Below are 19,663 nucleotides of genomic sequence, written 5' to 3'. Positions count from 1 at the left end.
GAACCAAACATGAGTTTTCTGATCTGGGTTGCAATTACTGGTAATGTCCTAAACTGCCTCAAATTGTTAACATATGCTAAGGAGCAGTGTGCAGAATCGACCTTGAATATTGAAAAGTCGTTTGATTGGTGTTATAGTATTATTAGGTCATTTGTTATTGTATCTGCATATCAGCGCATGGTTATAATATTATGTTCCGTATAACATTGTTTGTTAAAAATGGATACACACATATATGTCTGTTAGAGATATAGCTACTGTAGTTGGTATGGGAAAAGCAGATGTTCCAAACATTTACAAAGTTGGTGAAAATGGCTTGGATTATGGTGTTGAAATGAGTACCTCAACTATACGGAAAATGCTTTTGGAGGTTGACCAGTAAGCCAGAAAACCAAAGAAAAACTATTTCTAGCTCAGAAAATGATGACAAACGCTTAGCATCGGTTAAAAACTACAGATCATGAATGTTGATAACTTAAAAAAGGTTATTTTCAGTAATTCACACATTTATTTGTACAGGCTTTTGTACACTACTATCAGAACTATTTCTGCCCACCCAATTTTGTAGCAGCGAGGGGAAATGATTATCGGCGTTCTCAATAGTTTAAAATTGATTAAAATGATTAAAAAAATAAAGGGAATGAATTTTTATAATAACAATTACTTATAATAACTCTATTTCAACTAGTATAACTCATACTCTAATTTGTTGAGGTAAATTTGAACCTATTCCAGCTTGTTAAGTCAGTTAAAGACTGTTTACAAATGGTGTCAGTATTTTAATGATGGAAATGAGTCAGTTAAAGACAAGGAAAAGATCTCCACTGTGTTATGTCCCTGTGGAGGATATTCTTTGCGTATAGAGCTTAATGAAATTTTTAGTGAAAATAGTGTTTTGTGAAAATTTAAATTTTGAAAAAAAATCGTAATTTGTAAATATTTGATCGGGGATTCCTCAAATATTAGTCCTAAACCTAAAATGTTAGTTGCACTGACAAACCAGTAAGTAATGTTATTGTAACACTGGTAACAATCAATGAAGAGATCTACACTTACCCTTACCTGGAACTATATCTTCTTGGGGCACATGTTTCCATAATCTATCTTCTAATGGCGGGACAATTTTATTATCCACCAACTGTTCGAGAATTTCTTTGGATTTTTTATCTAATTTATCAGTTGAAGAAATTATATCTCTCTTATGCCTTGATGATTTATGAGATGATTTTCTATGTCTACTTCTATCCCTATCTTTTGATCTGGACCGTTTCTTTCGATCGCCGCGCTTTCTATCTCTACTTCTCGACCTTTTTCTACTCCTATCTTTGTCTCTGAAAATAAAAACGTATACGATGTGTTCATTGTTATGCAGTTTAAACCGACTTACCTATCTCGGTCTCTACTCGATATTCTATGTCCTCCATAGTCTTTATCTCTACCGATTTTCCTTTCTCTATCCCTATGACCGTGTTTGGAACTCCCTTTTTTGTCGCGTTCCTTCGAATTTTCCCCTTTGGAATCACCGGAATCCAAAGCGGAACCTTCTGTTAGACTTTTAATCATTTCTGTGTTATCTACCTTGTTACCGATGTCGTCTTCTACTACTTGCTCACCTAAAAAATATAGTACATTACTATTTAATCATATATATTTTTTATTTTCAACAGTTCAGTAATGTATCAATATGTACCTTTGTGCGTTTTCAAAACATACTGACGGTTACAATTCAATAATTCCAATTCGGATTTTTTAATCATATCCAGTTGGTGTTTAGCCTCCTTTTCTCTCCACTGCGCAAGTTCCTGATTTGCCATATCATCTGTCGATAATCTCACCTGGAATTTCAACACATCAATATCAAATTTACTATTCCCTCTAAATGGGAATATAGGAGAGGATACTTCCTGCATGTATATTTCTTTAACGAGGGCGGTTTTACAAAATATTTACAAAATTTCCCCTTAAAATTCGAAACATCTGTCAAAATTTCAGCTCATTCTCTCTGGGGGATACAAGACGTTCAAGAGGCAGTTACATGAAAAACTTGAATAGGTCTTGAAAATAGTGATGGAAAACTATATAGTAAAATTGGAAGATAATAGACATCACAAGGATATCATTTTAAAATGACGTATAAGGGTATTTGAGCATAAAAATCTTATTTTTCCAAATTCACACAACAAAATCAACAAACTGATTATTCAGATCTACTACACGTCCGAATCATAATAGAAGTTATTGGGTGAAATCTACCCAGCTAAATAATTCTAAAACGAGCATATTGTTTCGTGAATATTTGGAATAAGGGAAAACAATCAACTGTCAATCTTACCATACGTCATGGGGTACATTGAAGTAGAAACAGAAACTATCCCATGTATAGAAGACAAAAACTCTTTGCCACGACAATACAAAACCTGAACTTTAGCTTTAGCCAATAAACTCGGTTAAAACCCAAATCCGTAGGCAGCAACAGATCAATCAATCAAATACAAAAATCAACAGATCTTGAAAACATTCTGGAGTGGGGTGAAAGCAATCTGATTGAGTTTAATGCAGTAGAGAACTAGGCTGCTGTTTTCACAAAAAAGACTGACACTGCAACTCAACATTTCATGTTTGGACATAAAAAATCACCAGCATCGTATATTCGCTTTAGTGTTGAGATTGGGAGCAATATGTCCTGGCATGGTCGGTCACGTGGTCGAATTAGTTACGGCAGCTTCACAAAAACTTGGAGCCCTCTTTAAGACACTCCACAACAGATTTGTCCATCTTTGGAGTATTGCTCGCACATCTGGAGCTCGTCTCACAAGCATACACTCAGGATGCTCTACTCTATACAGAAGAGAGCAATTCAACTTACAGGCGATCCAGTGTTGACCAGAAACTTGGACAGCTTAGAGCACAGAAGAAAGGTCGTTGACCTGGCTCTGTTTTGCCGATTCTACCGCTGCAGATACTCTTCTGAGTTGTCCAGCATAATCTCAATTAGAGCATTTTTTGTAAGAACTACACAACAGATGGATGTAGCTCATGAGCACCGAGCTCGCTTGCAGACGCCCAGAACGTCAATTTATCAGCTACCAAGCACGTCTTTCCTGAACACTACAGCTTACAGAAGTTTAAGATCAATATCCAAAGGCATCTCCACAAGGTAGGTACTACTAGTTTAATCGGATTCACCCTTTTCTGCTTGCCTCTTACATAAAAAAAATGAATTAAACATCAAATTGTTCTCGAAATCTAGCCCCCATCGACTTAGGACTATGTTCACATCTTCAAATGAGGACGTCATTGCTGTATCAGACGCTTAATTTGAATGGGAAATGGGATTGTATTACTCTCGAAGGAAAATGTGCCCAAAATTATATTTTGTCAAAACTGATTTCTTGGCATCTCACAGCATTATGGACCAACTCTAAAATCTGTTCAGTAATATTTATTGAATAAAATATCCTTAAGGATGTTACAAAGACTGTAGCATGAAATGAAAATTCTTGTTCAAAGTTTGATAATAAACTAAAACGAAGTAGTGTTATGGTAGGTTTTACAGCCTAGGGGATTTTATAGTTAAACTTACCAATTCATATGGACTTATATTTTTTTCACAAATCCGCCTCCACAAAGTTTGATTCTTTACATCTTTTATATTGAAAATCAAACTTCTATATTTAGTTCTGTATTTTTGACCTGTATCACCGAAACATTTGTATAGTTGTGATTCTATTTCAGTTGACATAGACTTCACTTCATCATCTGTTAGTTTTAAATCATCGACTCCCTTCAAACGATTGATTAATTGTTCGCAAACTGTGTTTTTTACTGTCTCTCTAATGTTTTCTGCTGGTTTTTGTGGCGTCGTTTCTTCTTTATCTTTTACACTATCCTAAATAATAAATACACACAATTAATTCAATTAAAATCATTTTTGCTAATAATAATATTACCTTTCTTTGCTTGGGCGTCTTTACAGCAGTTTTTTCTTTAGTACCTACACTAGGGGTCCGATCTTTGTTCACCACAGGTTTTTCTTTAGGCACTACAGTACTTTTTTCTTTCATTGTCGGTGATGATTTTTCTTTTATTGTTGTTGGAGATTTGTCCGCTACAATTGCTGCTAACTTCTCCTTCATTCCCACAGTACTAACAGGAGTAGATTTAGGTTTTTTCTCAGTACTACCTTGGGGTTGCTTCAATTTTGTTTGTAGCAATTTCGGTTTTTGTGGTGTTACAGTTGTAGGACTTTTCAGTTGATCTGAGGATGATTTTAATTTTGGTGATTCTTTAGGAGATGCTTGTACTTTGTTAGCAGTTTGTTTAGCTCCTATTAGAGAAGCTTTAAGTGCTGATTTAACTTGCTGATGTTGAAGTTGCTGCTGTTCCAACTGCTGTTGTTGATGTTTTGGTGAATGTTTCATAACCCCCACGTTAATTCCACCTTTTTTCTGCACAGCTAAAGAGACTCCTTGGTTGTTACTATTCTTCACTAATTTAAGTTTGGTTTGTGATAAATTTCCAGACTGTAAAAAATAATAGTATTTTAAAAGTTCAACTTTCACCAAATACATGGCTTCTACAATAAATACTATATCATATAGAATTTTTCTAAAATGTAAAAAAACAAGATTTACGTATTTATTGAGTTTTGATTTACCAATTGAAGGTTTTCCAAAAATAAAAACCAAAGACGCTGGGGTAATGGTACATTGATTTTACCAGCGATTTGTTTCAAAAATTTTAATTACAATATTAGTTCTAAAAGTAAAACAGCACTAGAGGAAGAGAAAAATAGTTGAAATGTGATAGGGAGTTTCAACAAAAAAAGGTTTTATCAGTTTATGAAGAGGTTGCAATGAACAATAAGAAGAAAGTCATTAAGAGAATCATATTTGTTGACAAAAAAAACTACTTTGTGTGACAAAAATTCGATTCGATATATATATATATATATATATATATATATATATATATATATATATATATATATATATATATATATATATTTCCGTATTTTGATACCTACATAATAGTTTACTAATAAAATAAACAATAATTCATTGAAATCCATTAATAAGTTCTGATTTGCTTTATCATCTTTTTAGGCAATTTAATTTTTAAATTAAAATATTGATAATTGAACTTACTTTGGCTGTGACTACTTTTCCTCCCGATCTAACAACTTCATAACCAGGATGTTCCTTTAACCACTGATCGAGGTTCGCTGCACTTGGAGCTTTGTTTCCAGTCAACATTTTACCAGTTGCTCTTTCGAACACCACTACCTGAAACGTCAATATATTGAATATTAACTAAATTTTTCGTGCAAAAATACGAGTTTAAATTATTGTAGTTACTAGCTTAGTAGTATTAACTTTTCTTTTAATTTGTTATTTATTATTTTTGAATCAAACTGATCAAGATAAAAATACAAAGTATTTCCCACTTTGTTTTTCTACTTAAGAATAACGAAAACCCAATGGTCTTCAATCAAATGACATAATGTATTTTAAAAATTAATTTGAAGAACGTATATTATTTGACCAGCAGGTGAGTAAACTAGGAATCAGAACAAAATTTTACCAAGCTACTAGCTACACAGATATAATAATAAACCTTATTAAATTTATTCTTATTCCATGCTATAAGTTTGAATGTTAATAATATTGTATTTTTCAGTTGCACTCGATTGTGTCCAAAAAGTTGCACAAGCGTTTTGAAATTTATTTTTTCTGAAAAGGTCACTTTTGACCACCTGAGGGCTATACTTCCGATCGGCCAAGTTAATAAACATAGTAGTTGTTTAGTACTTGTGGTTTTACCAAAAATTGGATAAGTTGACTTCCGGATTGGCTTTGTGAACTATATTTATGAATTAGATGAAAGATTTTATAATTTTTTGCGGTTGTGGTGCGGGGAGGAAGTTTATCTAGTTTAGAAGTTAGTGGAGATAGGAAAGACGTTCACGTTTTTATTTGATCGACTTTTAAGTACATTCTAATTAAGATCTGCTTCTTGATGTTGTTAAGCAAGGAATGGATCCATTTTCTGGCTAGCTTCAATTAGGTTAGGTTTCCTTTATCTTACGTAAGGTTATTTTAATTGGGGAATAATTCAGAGGGAAAAGAGATTTTTCTTTGAAATGCTATATGTTTTGTAATTCGTGTAATTTATAAAGGTTTGTCCCTAGATAATGAACAAAAGAATGCAATTGATGAAAGTAATTCACTGACTTTTCAAATGATGTGAACTTAAAATTATTTATATAGAAACTAGAAAGATGCATACCCTTTCGATTCCTTGAGCGTGCGTCAAAATGCAATTTTCACTACAATAAATTGAATTTGACCTTGCAGGTTTTTGACAAACCACGCAAGGAATAGCACTCACTGCTCCTTCTGCCTTTTTGGCAAAACTACCAGTACTCTCTGTAGACGTCCTAGAATTTCTGGAAGCTTTTCGGATTCTTCTAGCTGCTGCCTGTGGCCTTTTTAGTTTAGGATCCTATAAAAACAAGAAATGCTCTATTAGTTCACCAGTTAAACCACGCAACTTCGTTTGCATAACAATAAGAGAGAGAGATTTAGAAAGAATGGTCATAAGTGCCTATATTGGAATTCTACAGAAACCGAAATATTCTTTGATTCACCGATCCACCATTTGAGTAATATTAAGTAATATTTTATAAAATTTGGAACTATAAGGCTGATTTAAAGTGTAATATGAAGATATAAGAGTTGTTTTCTTTTTAATTATAATTAATAATAATATTATAATTCAAATTCACACATCTTTACTTATCACTTTCAATATGCTCTTTCTCTATCCCTACATTGCTTTTGGTGAACCTTTCATTGTTTAAAACAGGACATTTTTTATGAGCTTCTTCAGGACAAGATCAAAATCAAAATCTGAGAATAGATATTGAAAAAAATTGGGTTAACGTAAGGGAAAAAATAGAAAAGTATGTAATGGTAGAGAGGTTGAAGAATTGGAAAAGGATCTTGAGGAAAATTTATTTGGAGAAATTCAGATAAAGGTGTCAAATCAATACTTTGATGTTAGAATAGCAGAACAAACAGGAAGTACAAAGGAGTACAAAAATGAACAGATAATTGCGGGATAGTATGGAAGATAGTATAAGACGAAATAAAAGAAGTGTATATATATAGAAAATGTGGAGATTAGGGTTAAATTTTATCACAATATAAATAAGATTCTTACAAAAGTTTCCAAGAAAATAATAAAAAGTTGAATGGAATGAAACAGGAACATGATAGAGAAGAAATTAATAATTAGGGGAATGTTACTCTATTCACATAAGACCAATTTACTATTTATCGTAATATGGGTATGAAATTTACCTAAAAAATTATGATTATTAGAATTAATATAGTAGAAATAAGTTATTTGATTAGATAAGAGAAATGCAAGAGACTCAAAACTCGTTTCTTTCAAAGTAGACTCGATTCGTTATATTATCATATTTTCCAGTTTGCAAGTGTCATTGTCATTGATAATCAAAGTAATGGTAAGAACATTTTAGCCAACTTTTTCTTGGGAAAACATGGGAATTTTACATACACTTGGATGTTATTATTGTCATAATCATTGATTGGAAAATTCTTGTTTTAATCAATTATGAGTCTCATTTGTATTTTTTTAAATTTAACAATAATACTTGCTCCACTGCCACTTTTAATGTATTCCCGGTGAGATGACAAAGAAAACAACTATGAAAAGAATGAAATTGTACATCTGTAATAGATATTTTTCATTTAATTTGAAATTTAATCTATGTTAACAATAGAAATATAGTTAAAAATGTTGAGTGAACAGGAAAAATGAAGGATGTTGAGGTTTGGAGTCCATACGTCCTAGCACTGTGACGTGGCCGAATTAGTTAAGGTAGCATCACAAAAACTTCGAGCCTTCTTTAAGACCAAAAAAGATTTTTACTCCGCAACAGCTTCTAATCCTCTACAAGTCCCAGATTCGTCCATCTTTGGAGTATTGCTCGCAAATTTGGAGCTCAACTCCCAAGTATACCCTGAGGATGCTCGACTCAATAAAGAAATGAGCAATTTGGCTTATAGGTGATCCAGAGTTCCCCAGAAACATGTATCAGCTTAGAAGACAGAAGAAAGGTCGCTGACCTAACTCTGTTTACCTTTACGATCACGGCCAATGGTCTCCTGAGCTGTCAAAACATAATCTCGCCTAGAGTAGTATTTGCAAGATCTACTCGACAGGCAGACGTGATCAATATCCACTGGATAACAGTCTAAAACCAGTTTTTTATTACATCTTAGCTAAAACCGGAATGAAAATTTTTGGTGAATAGTTTACTGCTTGTTCTTCATTTATGTCAATGGATGTGTATTTGATAATATCTCCAGGAAGCTTAAATTGAATTTAATCATGTAGGACATTTTCGCCGAGTAGCTTCAAGTAACTTTTTTCATATTGCATGAGATTTTGTGTTGCCAAATCTTTTCAATTTGAATAATTCAATTTCCAACCCCAAAAAGATTTATATAATTGATTAAATTCAATATTTGATACACTTAGTATTTTATATTAAGTATTGAATATGTTAAAGATTACCTTACAAAACAGGCAAATCCATTCTCTCCCTTCTGCTTCCATTTGTTGTCCCATAGCTTTTGTAATATTGACACATTTTCCATGATACCATTCTTCACAAGTATCACAACAAATCATAAAACGATTATTATGTGGTTGGTTACATATACACCATAGTTTGTTGGGGTCATCTTCAGATTCTTCTTCTTCATCATTGGAACTGTCAAGTTCATTACCGGACACGTGTTCTTCGTCCAGAGGCTTGTGAACCGGTCTAAAAACAAAAGTATTTAATGAAAACTTAAATCAGAAGTCTCCATAGAGAAATATTCAAGGCATATTGTGTATGTTGCTGAAATAAATAATAAAAAACTATGTCTATTTCAAAAACTACATAATCCTAAAGTTATAAACGGTATCTTCAAAAAAATGTATTTTACATACTTGGGAGGTTTAACCTCCTCAACTGGAGGTTTTTTATTTCGGCTTCGGGTCGTAGGCCTCTCTACTGGTGGTATGATGATGACTCTACCATCAGGTCTTACTATTTGTGTTGCCCCTTGTATAATTCTATCGTTTGTAGTCTAAAAAAAGTGTTTAAAAAATATATCATCATTGTGGTTTTATTTTTATGAATTCATTGATCTTTAAAACACTCAACGTAATAAAAGAATCCAAAAAGAAAATGTTTGGACAAACGATATAATAAATGGAAGTAAAGCAATCCTCAGTATATAAGATTATGAATTTACAATAGAAATAAAAATGACATGACAAAATCATTTTATTCACTGAATACAGAAAAAGTAGTAAAGGAAAAACAAAAAACATTCAATAAATGCGTAACTTAAAATTTCTGGAACTATTGGTGATATTTATATTGACTACTACAGTCTCTTCAACCACTCAGAATTACACAACTACCCTGCCTGAAGTGAGTTTTTATAACCAAATTATCATTTTCTAACATACCGTGATATAAAATCTAAAATTTTTATTTTTTTATCAAAATAACGCACAGGTGTTGGAAAAGTTTTAAGTCTTCATGGTTAGACGCATCTGTAAAAATTGAAATATAATCTACAGCTTCTAAATCTTTCTTGTATTGCATGAGGCGTTAAGATTTTTTTTATATCTGCCTCAGTCTTCGTCTGTTTGCAGAAACATTTTTTCTCGGGTCGGGTCGTAGAGGCCATAGATTTGAAATGGTGATTGTGCATGACGGTGTGATAACAAAATACAACCTCTGACACAGCTAAATCCTTACAAATTCACTTTATTTGCGGATGACAGCAGTGTAACCTGGAGTGGTCTAGATATAGAAGCTTTACATTTTACCATAGACAAAAATCTCACTACTATTAAGTCCTAGTCTGACACGAACCATCTCTGTTTAAAAAATGAGACAACTTTACTTTTGTTCTATAAGGGAGCTTTACCAACTCTAAAACCCAACAGTGACTTAATACGATCCTCAACTTTGATCAAGTTTCTTGATCTACATATTATACTGAATACACTGTTTACACCACCACTACACAAACACTCACGTTTTAACTGGAGCTTATTACTCATTGTTCGAATCGTATCTTCGCTATGGTTTGCGGTTCTGGAGGTCTTTTACCTCTTCGAATATATCTTCAAATTACAAAAATGAGCTATTCGTTACATTTATGGTTTAAGTAGTAAAACACATTACGAATTCTATTTTAAAAAATACAGAATTTTAACTCTTCATTTTAGAATCCGTTTATTTGGTCCACAAACATTTCCACAATTTAACCATTCATAGCTACCCTACTAGGAGAAAGCTTTTTGGACATTTATTTAACAATATCCACTTCTGATCTGGTAAAAAAATCCATCGCTTTCAATGCCAAAAAATTATTCAATCAGCTACCTTCAGAATTAAGAATGGCAAATATATTTAATAATTTTCAAAGATTGACAAAAACTTTAAGTTGCACGCTGCAGATTCCAAAAGTTGTTTATGTTTGTTTGTTAAATTATGCCTGGTAATGTCGTTTTTTCCACCAGATGCAATTGAATATTCGCTGTTACATTTTCTTAAAAAAAACTTTTGAATCAAGTTTAGCTTTTTTTAATAAAAGGGAATACCTTGCTCAAGTCTTCTGTATATTGACATGTCTGTTTTGGTGGCATAATGACACAACCAACGCTTTCTTTGGCAGGACAAGTGGAAAAAAAATCGGGACTATCAGACAGTGTAAATGGTACTTCTGGTCTTCGATAGCTTCATTGTTGAAATTAACATCATACAGTGAAACAGTAAATGTTGATAGAAAACTGTATGTTCAGGTTGCTTTAATCTTTATTCTGTACTAATCACTAATCCTATTAAAACCATATCAGTGGGAATTAGGAATAAATGGTATTGACAAGGGATTACAAGGTAGTAGCAATAAAATTACTAGAATGAAAGAGAGGAATGCTGTGGCAAAATTAAATGAAAGAGAGTTACAAGTTCCTGATTTACATAGATGTGTGTAGATATGCTCCTAAATTAAACGGAGACAAAATTCTGATTTATAATGGCAGAAAGGGGTATATAGAATAGACAAGGAAACAAGTAAGAAGATACAAAAAGCAAAGTTCATAGGAAAAAATTCAATCGGAAGAAAAGAAAGAAGAAAAAATGTACTTGATAGAGGTAATACTTAATAAAAAGAAATTATCTAAATAAACAAAAGGAGAGATTAAGAAGTTTTTAACTTTTATACCATAAGGTGGAAGAGAATATTATGTATATATGGCATGTAAATACAGGTTTCATTGAATCATTAAAAAAAGGTCACTACTTACTGGTTCTGAAACATTAGCTTCCCTAACATTAACATTATCAACTGCCATGGGATCTAAAACACCCTCATTGATCCCTTTTTCTATAGCATTTTGTAGCTCTGGATTAGATACCAATGACTGAGCGACTTGATAAAGAATATCTTCAGAAATTTCGTCATTGTTCAAATTTTCCAATAGAGCTGGATCCAAATCTAACCCAGTAGTATCCAAATTAATGTTACTGGAATCTAGGCTTTGATTAACAGTATTATGTATATTTGGATCTATCGTAAACGTCTTAGTATCTTCACTTAAAATAATAGCTCTAATATCTTCCACTGTTGCCATTTCCCCGTAACCGGCAGATGCATCAAGGAGCTTTGAGGACTTTAGTGATTTTTCGGTCTTCTTCGCATCTGATATCCTCCTTTCAGGTTTGATATCTTTGGGTTTTGTCTTATCGTCGACGCTTAATCGTTTTGCTTTTACTTCTCCTTGACTGATTCGCCTTTCTTTAGTATCCTTATTTTTGTCTGCCTCTTTAACCTACAAAATACACAAATTTATTTAAAAATACACAGAAGGAAACACTTGTTAACATATGTATGGTAATAAAAACAAAACTATAATGATTCTAAGAATGAATTAAATACAATAGGCAAAAATAAACAAAAGCAGATAAATCAAACATATGAAAGACAACTCAAATGATTTAAAGAATGCCACAGATGAGTCAAATTTAACATGCATTATGATACAGGGAATAAATACAAAGAGATAGGCCTAGTAATATGATGATACGATACGATTAGCCCCAATAATAAAGCACTAAGTGGTTATCAATTACATGAGATAATTAGGTAGAAAATTTAAACAAAGTGAAACGAATATTTTCATCAAATAAGATATCAGACGTAACATATATGTCAGAATGAAATAAGTTACATCTAAAAATTGCTATGAAACTCTATAAAGCCGGCTCTATCTCATATTTTTCACGCTCTTATCAGTAAGCAAGTATAGAAACTTATATACAAATCTAACATCAAGATTGTGCTTGACGCTGACTAGAGAATGGTATAATGAGTCCATCTACACTTCTGATGATATAACTATTAACATCAGAGTGAGTTGACTTATCTTGTACACCCCTATAAATACACAGAAGTGTTTTAAATATATACATGCAAGACAATAGCAGGATCCCATATTCCGTGAAGAGCTTGCCGCAAAGCATTCTTCTGAATAGTAGAAACCATTTGAACTCTACTAGCGCAGAATAAAGGAAACTTGATAGAAAATTTTAGAAAATAATTGGAACGCTGGATATTGGGAATAAGATTCAATTTTCAATATAGGTGACATCAAAAAGGTATAAAACAGTAGATAGAGGAGAAGAGGACAGTTACTCTTACATTTGGACACAAATTTCTGCGCTACATACTGCACAAATTAGTCAAAAAAGAAAAAATATGAATGTTATAATTTGTTGGTATTTTTTGACAACAAAAGGATTTAAATTTGTTTATAAGCTCGGTTAAAGAAAATGTGATAACAAAAGTAAATAAAATAGAATAATACAAAATTGACATAATTGTTTACCTTATTTGTTATTTTATCTTTGTCCTTTTCCTTCTCTTTTTCATTAGAATCAACACTCAATCTATTTTTAACAACAGACTGCGGATTTTCTACAGATTTTCTCGATTCTTGAAAACCAATTTTCGCTGGTTTATTAGGAGTATCAGGTGTTGTCGGAGTAGCTGGATCCTTACCACCTACTCGTCTAATAATATCTGGTGTAGAAAATAAAGCAAAATCATCAGGTATCGGTTTCGGTGTTCTCTTTTCTCTTTTTGCAGGTTTCTTTTCTGGAGGTTTTACCTCTGTTTCTTGCTTCTCTTTTTCTACTAATTTGTCTATTTCTTTCGTTTCTACTTTAGCTTCTTCTTTTTTCTGTTTCAAGGTTTCTTCCAACAATTCTGTTGCTCTTATTTCTTTTTGTTCTTTGTTCTTATTTCTTTTTCTTGGTGTTTTTATCGGCGTCGACTTTGAATCGAGTTGTTTGAATCTCTTATTAATTCTTTTTGCAGCCGCTTTTATTTTTTTCTCATGCTCGATATCAAAGTCAGAATCATCACTATTTTCTTCCAATAATGTATCTAATTCGACATCTAAATAGTCATCACCATCTTCATCTGTACTCTCCTGTTGAACTACTTCTTTAGGTTTCGTAATTTTAGGTTTTAATGTTTTGATTGTTTTAACCGTTTTCATTTTGGCTTTAGGAATTAAGTTGGGGGAGAGTCTGGGAGGTGGTTCAGCTTCCATTGTTTCCTCATCATTCTTCTCTTTATTGGAATTACTCAATTTCTCTTGTCTTTCCCTTAACGCTGAAGATTTGTTATCAATTTTAGTTAACGTAGGAAGCGGAACTTCAGGTGTTAGTACAGGAGGACCAGATGAATTTGCTTTATTACCAGTACTCGGAGGATTAATTGTTATAGATTGTATCAAATTAACCTTTGGTTTAGTTTTTGATGTCGTCATTACTAAAGGAGGTGGTTCAGTGACATTCAATGCCGATATATGTGCTTGTTCTGGACCATCAAGTATACTAAGCGTCCTAGCTAGCTCGTCATCTTCCTTAAGTAGGATTGACGAATTTGTCACATCAGTTGACTTAATATAATAGTCATGATCCAATCTAATGCTATGAAGACGATTTTCAACTTCTTCCAGGTCAGTTTTTACTATCTCTGTAAAAAAAAATGAAATGAAATATGCTAAATAATGTTTCACAGCTATATCTCTAGATGTGAGCGAGGTTAAATTAAAATCTGAAACCCTAAATTACTAAACAAAATTAAGAAAAGTCTTAGACAAATATTCAACCTGAATAACCGAAGTTTAAAATCAACTAAGAATTTCCAACAAGAAGTACTATACTCGTATAGTGAATTCAAGAAGATAACAAACAGGTCCAGTTGATCCTACGTAACTTTTACTATGAAAAAAAATACTGTTCAATTTTGAAGCTGAATACCACAAGTAGAGCAGGTGATGCTGTGAATGAACTCAGGATGTACAGTGTTCCGCATAAAAACAAACACACAACAGCGGCGTATGGAGGTGCCTAAAATATAACTTATACTCAGTTGCATTCCTAAGTTGCATCAAAAATTTCGAAAACAATTAATTTCTCTGCAACCCTTTGACTTGAAAATACCAAATTTGGTTCATTGTATGAGACTGTTAATAACTTCAAGTAATCGTAAGTATAAGGCGATCGAACCATTCTGGGGGGTTAATTCGGGGTGGTCTAACCTTAAAACTTCACAATCTGTCAGTTGAATTGTAAAATTTTATTTTGATACCAGTTATTTAACTTTTTTACTCCTTTTTATGTTATATAAAAAGTTACAAAAAAATCAAGAGACAGCTATGAATTTATACATCAAATTTGACATTTTCCAATTCAGTTCTTAAAGTAATTAAATTGCCATCATTTTTTCAAGGAGGGACAAATTCTCATTTAGCGAACAAATGAAGTTGTTAGTGTTAGGTTTTTGTGAAGGAAACTGAAGAAGAAGCGTGGAAGACAAGCTCGAGAAACAGGGAAGTTTCCTAGTGTTAATCGAGAACGTCCTGTTCAAATTAGTGTGTAACATGTTATTTTGGATTTCATTGAGGATAAACGACATAATATTAGCACTAGAATTTTATTTAGACGGAGTTGTATATCAAGACCATCTGAACAGCGAGCTATTAAACGTAATTTACTCCATCTATATCATGCCCAAATAGTGAAAGAGTTATTAACTCAAGACTTAGTTGAGCGAGTGAATTTCTGTCGATTTATTTTACGTCAGGATATTCACTTTCATAAGAAAAATCTTTTCGTTGATAAGACTTTCTTTACTCGTAGGGGTGTTAGAAATATGCACAACTATCAAGAATACTCAGATGAAAACTCTTATAATATAATAATAACTCCTCGACATTTCCAACGTTAATCTAATATAAATGTGTAGGTTGACCTTATCGATCATTGTTTGAATTTTCTTCTGGATTTATTTGTCGTCTTACCATTATGAATGTTATTGTTTTATGCATAATGGAGCACCACCTCATTTTAGTATCAATGTAAGAGACTTTTCAAGCCGACAAAATCCAAATAAGTGAATTGGACCAGGAAATAATTGTCCTCCCCGCTCACCGGACCTCATTAAATGTGATAACTTTGGGGTGATGAGTTTATGTATTTATTGAGAATGCTTTAATAGTTTTAGTTTTAGTAGGATTTCGGTCAAAATAAATTATAGAGGTCGCATTACAAGGGTGATTTTATGGTTTTTTACCCCTAATCTTGTCGTTCTTGCTGTATACATCATCAATGGTAATTGTACCTACTTTTCAACTGATATGATACAAAAATGAGTTCGAACTTCAGGTACATCTGACAGCAGTGATTAATTGATTCATAAAGAATAGTTTTTAATCAATTTTATATATTTTCCATTTGGCTTAATGACCTTTTGCCATCTTTTTTTCAACTTCATGATTCCGCGCTCATAAAATTTCTGGTCCTTATCATTAAAAAACTGAACCAGGTGCGATTGAAGGTCATCGTCATTCGTTCAAGTTTAACCATTGAAAGAATTCTGCAAACCTCGAAATAAATGGTAATCAGATGGTGCCAGATCAGGGCTGTATGGGGTATGTGGCATCACTTCCCACTCAAGCTTCAATAGTTTCCCACGAGTTGTCAATGATGTGTGAGGCCTCGCATTATAATGGTGGAACACTAAACCTTTCAGATTTGACAATTCTGGCCGTTTTTCTTTTATTGCTTCATCCAGTTCCATTAAATGTGACAGTAAACATCAGAATTGATCATTTGGTCCTCAGGAAGCAGCTTTGTAATCCCACCAAACTGACAGCATGAGCTTTTTTATTGTTTTTCAGCTGTCGATGTGGTTTGTTCTGGTTCATCGTGTTTGCTCCATGATCATTTTCGAACTATGTTACTGTGAAGGACCCATTTTTCATCACCAGTGATAATTCTTTTCAAGAAAGGGTCGGTTTTATTTCTTTTAAGGTGCTTATCGCAGATGTTGATTTTTTGTGTTGAATGAATTTCAAATATCAAGTATGTTAACTAGCACAATACATTTTAAGTGTTTTTCAATTCTTGTGTGGGACATATATAGCCTCTTTGCAACCTCTCGAATAGTTATATGACAATTATGACTTTGATTTGGTCATCATCAACTTCAGTAGGCCGACCAGAAGGTTGCTCATCTTTGAGGGAAAATCTCCGGAACGAAATTTTTTATAGCAATTCCGACACGTGCGCTCTGTTAAGCAATCAGCACCATAAACTTCACATATTTTTTGTGAGCAGCAGCAGCTTTTTTCCTTTACGGAAATAAAAAAGTAAAATACGCCCAAAATGTTCGTTTCTGCACTACATTTAAAAGTAACCCACAACAAATAGCTTTAATAGTTTTCAAAGTGCTTCAAATGATAGTGAGCTTCCAGTGGTATGTACCTAATGACGTATAAAAGAAGATTCAGAAGTATAGTGCACGTGTCAAAGTGCTCGCCAAACAACTAACGTAAGAAATGATATTAATATGGGGTGAACAATTATTTTTAGTTTTAATTAACGCAAAATTTTAGGTTATATAAGGATATGTTCAAATAATTTTAATGATTAAGTACTGCTATATATTTGAGAGGTAAGGACTAAAGATAAATTAATTTTTTCTTATTAGAACATTTTCTATTTAGATTTTATTCTTATTTTGATGTTCATGATATAGGTGATCTATTGATTAATATAAATACGCAAATTGTCAGTGTCATATTTTGATAAAAACTTTAAGAAAAGTCAAAACCACAAATTTTATCTTCCAAAAACTATTAAAAAAACTAATTTTAAAACAGAAGAGACCTAAAATCAAGAACATTTAGATGCATTAATTAGGATATGTTCATTGAAACAATCCCTTTCAAGTTTCTTTTAACAGCCATACCAAATACTTATTGTCCTTCATAAGGACAGATTGTACAATAGATGGGGTTAAAAAAATTCTCTAAATCTACAGAATTAAATTTCCTATTTTTAATATAAATAGTGCAAAAATTAATTAACGGTATTATAACTTTGAAGCCGTTACTTGGTAGCAGATTCTACATGACATTTAATGACTACAAATGTTCATATTAACAGTGATGACATAAAAATACAAGTAAATCTCCCTAAAGTTCGTTAGACCACATCTGAACGTTTTACTAATAGAAATAAGCAAATTAAACATACCTTCATTAACAACATCTGGTACATAAGTAACAGTATCCACTGTAATGTCGATACCTTGCATTTCAGATCTATTGAATTTCAAAATTTGTAAATTCGTTGGACCATTCCTTTGTTCTGAAACGATAAGTGCCATTAGTGATTTTGTTAGATGAGATTATTTATATTGAAAAACATTTGAGAATATTGATCAAATCAATTTGACTTTTCAATATAATTAGTCACAAAATGTAAAATATACCCGAAAAGTACATTTCTATAACAAATAAGCAAGTCAAATTATATAGTCGACAAAAATCAATAGTATGGACAACTGTTTTGTTTGGATTGAAGGTAAAATTTCAAATCGCCAGTTGTCTTAGTTAAGGTATTAACGCAGATTTTGAACTAGTCCACATATAAGTACCAATACATATGTTGAAAAAATACGCATCAGTTTGATATATCGGTAATTGGATAATAAGTTTTTTATAGGTAAATATGATTGGTTAGGTCACATCAGCCATTGGAAAAATCGAAAATTTAACCCATCCTGATTTAACCTCACTTTTCACTATATTTTGAAAAGGCGATAAAATGATATTTATTTCTATTGTTGTAAATAAGCTAGGAAAAAAAACTGTAAAAGAATACGTTGAAAAAAATATTTTTTCATAACTTTTTCTAGAAACTCGCCTTTTGTTGTTAATTAATTTAATACATGCCCATTGGTTAAAACGTCAATCAAAATACTAATGTTGACAGTTACTAAAAGTTAAAATTTGTCAGATTTGCAATGACAAGACTTATTTAATTTGGTATATGGAAGGTAGAGAGAAAGAGAAAAGTTACCATCGACATGTGCAAATAAAGATGGCGCCATATTAGCACCAGAATAAATTTCTTTTAGGTTATATTTACTACATTGGTCGCATTCAGCGGTCGTAGAGCTTCTGCTACTTATCAGTTGAGCGTTCGCTGTCAAGACTATTATGTTTTTTGTGTCTTGTTACTTTATGACAGCTATATTTTCAAAACAGATGCTATTTTGGTGCTTTGTATCTTCATAAACGAATTCGATCATATTTCTTGTAAAAAAGATTACAATTTGACGTTTGATCACAAAACAAAGTCGATTTAATAAATTTCATTTCCGCTACCTAGCACAAATTAAAAGCGCTTCGAAACATGGCGTCCGCTCCAGAACGTGTTTAGTTTGTAGCGTTTGTGTCACCGAAGGATTCCGCTGGAGTTGTACAACAGTTTAGTCCACTGATTACGACACAACGTAAGTAGTATTTTTTAATGACGAACGGCGCTTGAGTCAAAAATTATATCAATTTTTTCAACTCTGCATACCTCAATCCATCTACAATTGCTACATTCAAACAATACCCTTTGTTTTGTCTACACCAACGCCATTATGTGAGGTTTTTGAACTGTTATTTATTGTATACAGTTGGACACAGTATATTTTCTCTCGTATGAAGTACTCCGCCTTTTCTCTTCTTTCCATACTTTTGTACACAACTTAGATCGTCTTTGAATATTTAAAATGATGGCATTGGAAAACTTTTTATCTGATTAAGTCCTAAATTAGGAACATGTTAATTTTTATACAATCAATTTTGAAAATCAAAATAATGTAAGGCGCCATTACTACATGTACATCTTCAGAATATAATAATATTGGAAGAAACGGAGAAAAAGTGGAAATTTTTCTTGATATCGCCGTTGGGGGCAGTGAAATGAAATCTTCAGTACTGTTTAACGTGTACCATTATCAATATTCTTTTTGGGCCAAAGAAATAACAAAATTTGAAGGTTCTAGCTTCACTTAAATTGAAAAAAAAATAAAAATGACTGAAACTGTTTTCCTCACCATCACCACCACATCATCAGAGACCATACTACAGCTTCCGTAAACATAGGTTAACCGGGAATTCAGACTAATCGCATGGACATATCGAA

At 32.4% G+C, this 19,663-nt stretch overlaps 1 protein-coding gene across 2 annotated transcripts in view; it reads right to left on the bottom strand.

Annotated features, from left to right (window-relative positions):
- Positions 1-19,663, bottom strand: part of LOC130902588 (uncharacterized) — a 39,380-nt gene that overhangs the window by 14,928 nt on the left and 4,789 nt on the right. The window contains exons 3-14 of one of the 2 annotated variants that reach the window (XM_057814814.1): positions 17,717-17,830; positions 12,991-14,147; positions 11,410-11,934; positions 9,031-9,170; positions 8,608-8,860; positions 6,289-6,504; positions 5,148-5,285; positions 3,951-4,523; positions 3,584-3,889; positions 1,691-1,835; positions 1,388-1,613; positions 1,057-1,331 (exon numbers count right to left, since the gene is read on the bottom strand). In XM_057814814.1, coding sequence (XP_057670797.1) covers positions 1,057-1,331; positions 1,388-1,613; positions 1,691-1,835; positions 3,584-3,889; positions 3,951-4,523; positions 5,148-5,285; positions 6,289-6,504; positions 8,608-8,860; positions 9,031-9,170; positions 11,410-11,934; positions 12,991-14,147; positions 17,717-17,830 — 4,068 coding nt within the window. The remainder of the gene's footprint in view (positions 1-1,056; positions 1,332-1,387; positions 1,614-1,690; positions 1,836-3,583; positions 3,890-3,950; positions 4,524-5,147; positions 5,286-6,288; positions 6,505-8,607; positions 8,861-9,030; positions 9,171-11,409; positions 11,935-12,990; positions 14,148-17,716; positions 17,831-19,663) is intronic. The other variant, XM_057814815.1, reaches the window with a different exon arrangement.

Source organism: Diorhabda carinulata, chromosome X (assembly GCF_026250575.1).
Source record: "Diorhabda carinulata isolate Delta chromosome X, icDioCari1.1, whole genome shotgun sequence".
Taxonomy (NCBI): domain Eukaryota; kingdom Metazoa; phylum Arthropoda; class Insecta; order Coleoptera; family Chrysomelidae; genus Diorhabda; species Diorhabda carinulata.
This window is presented reverse-complemented; position numbering and strand designations above follow the sequence as displayed.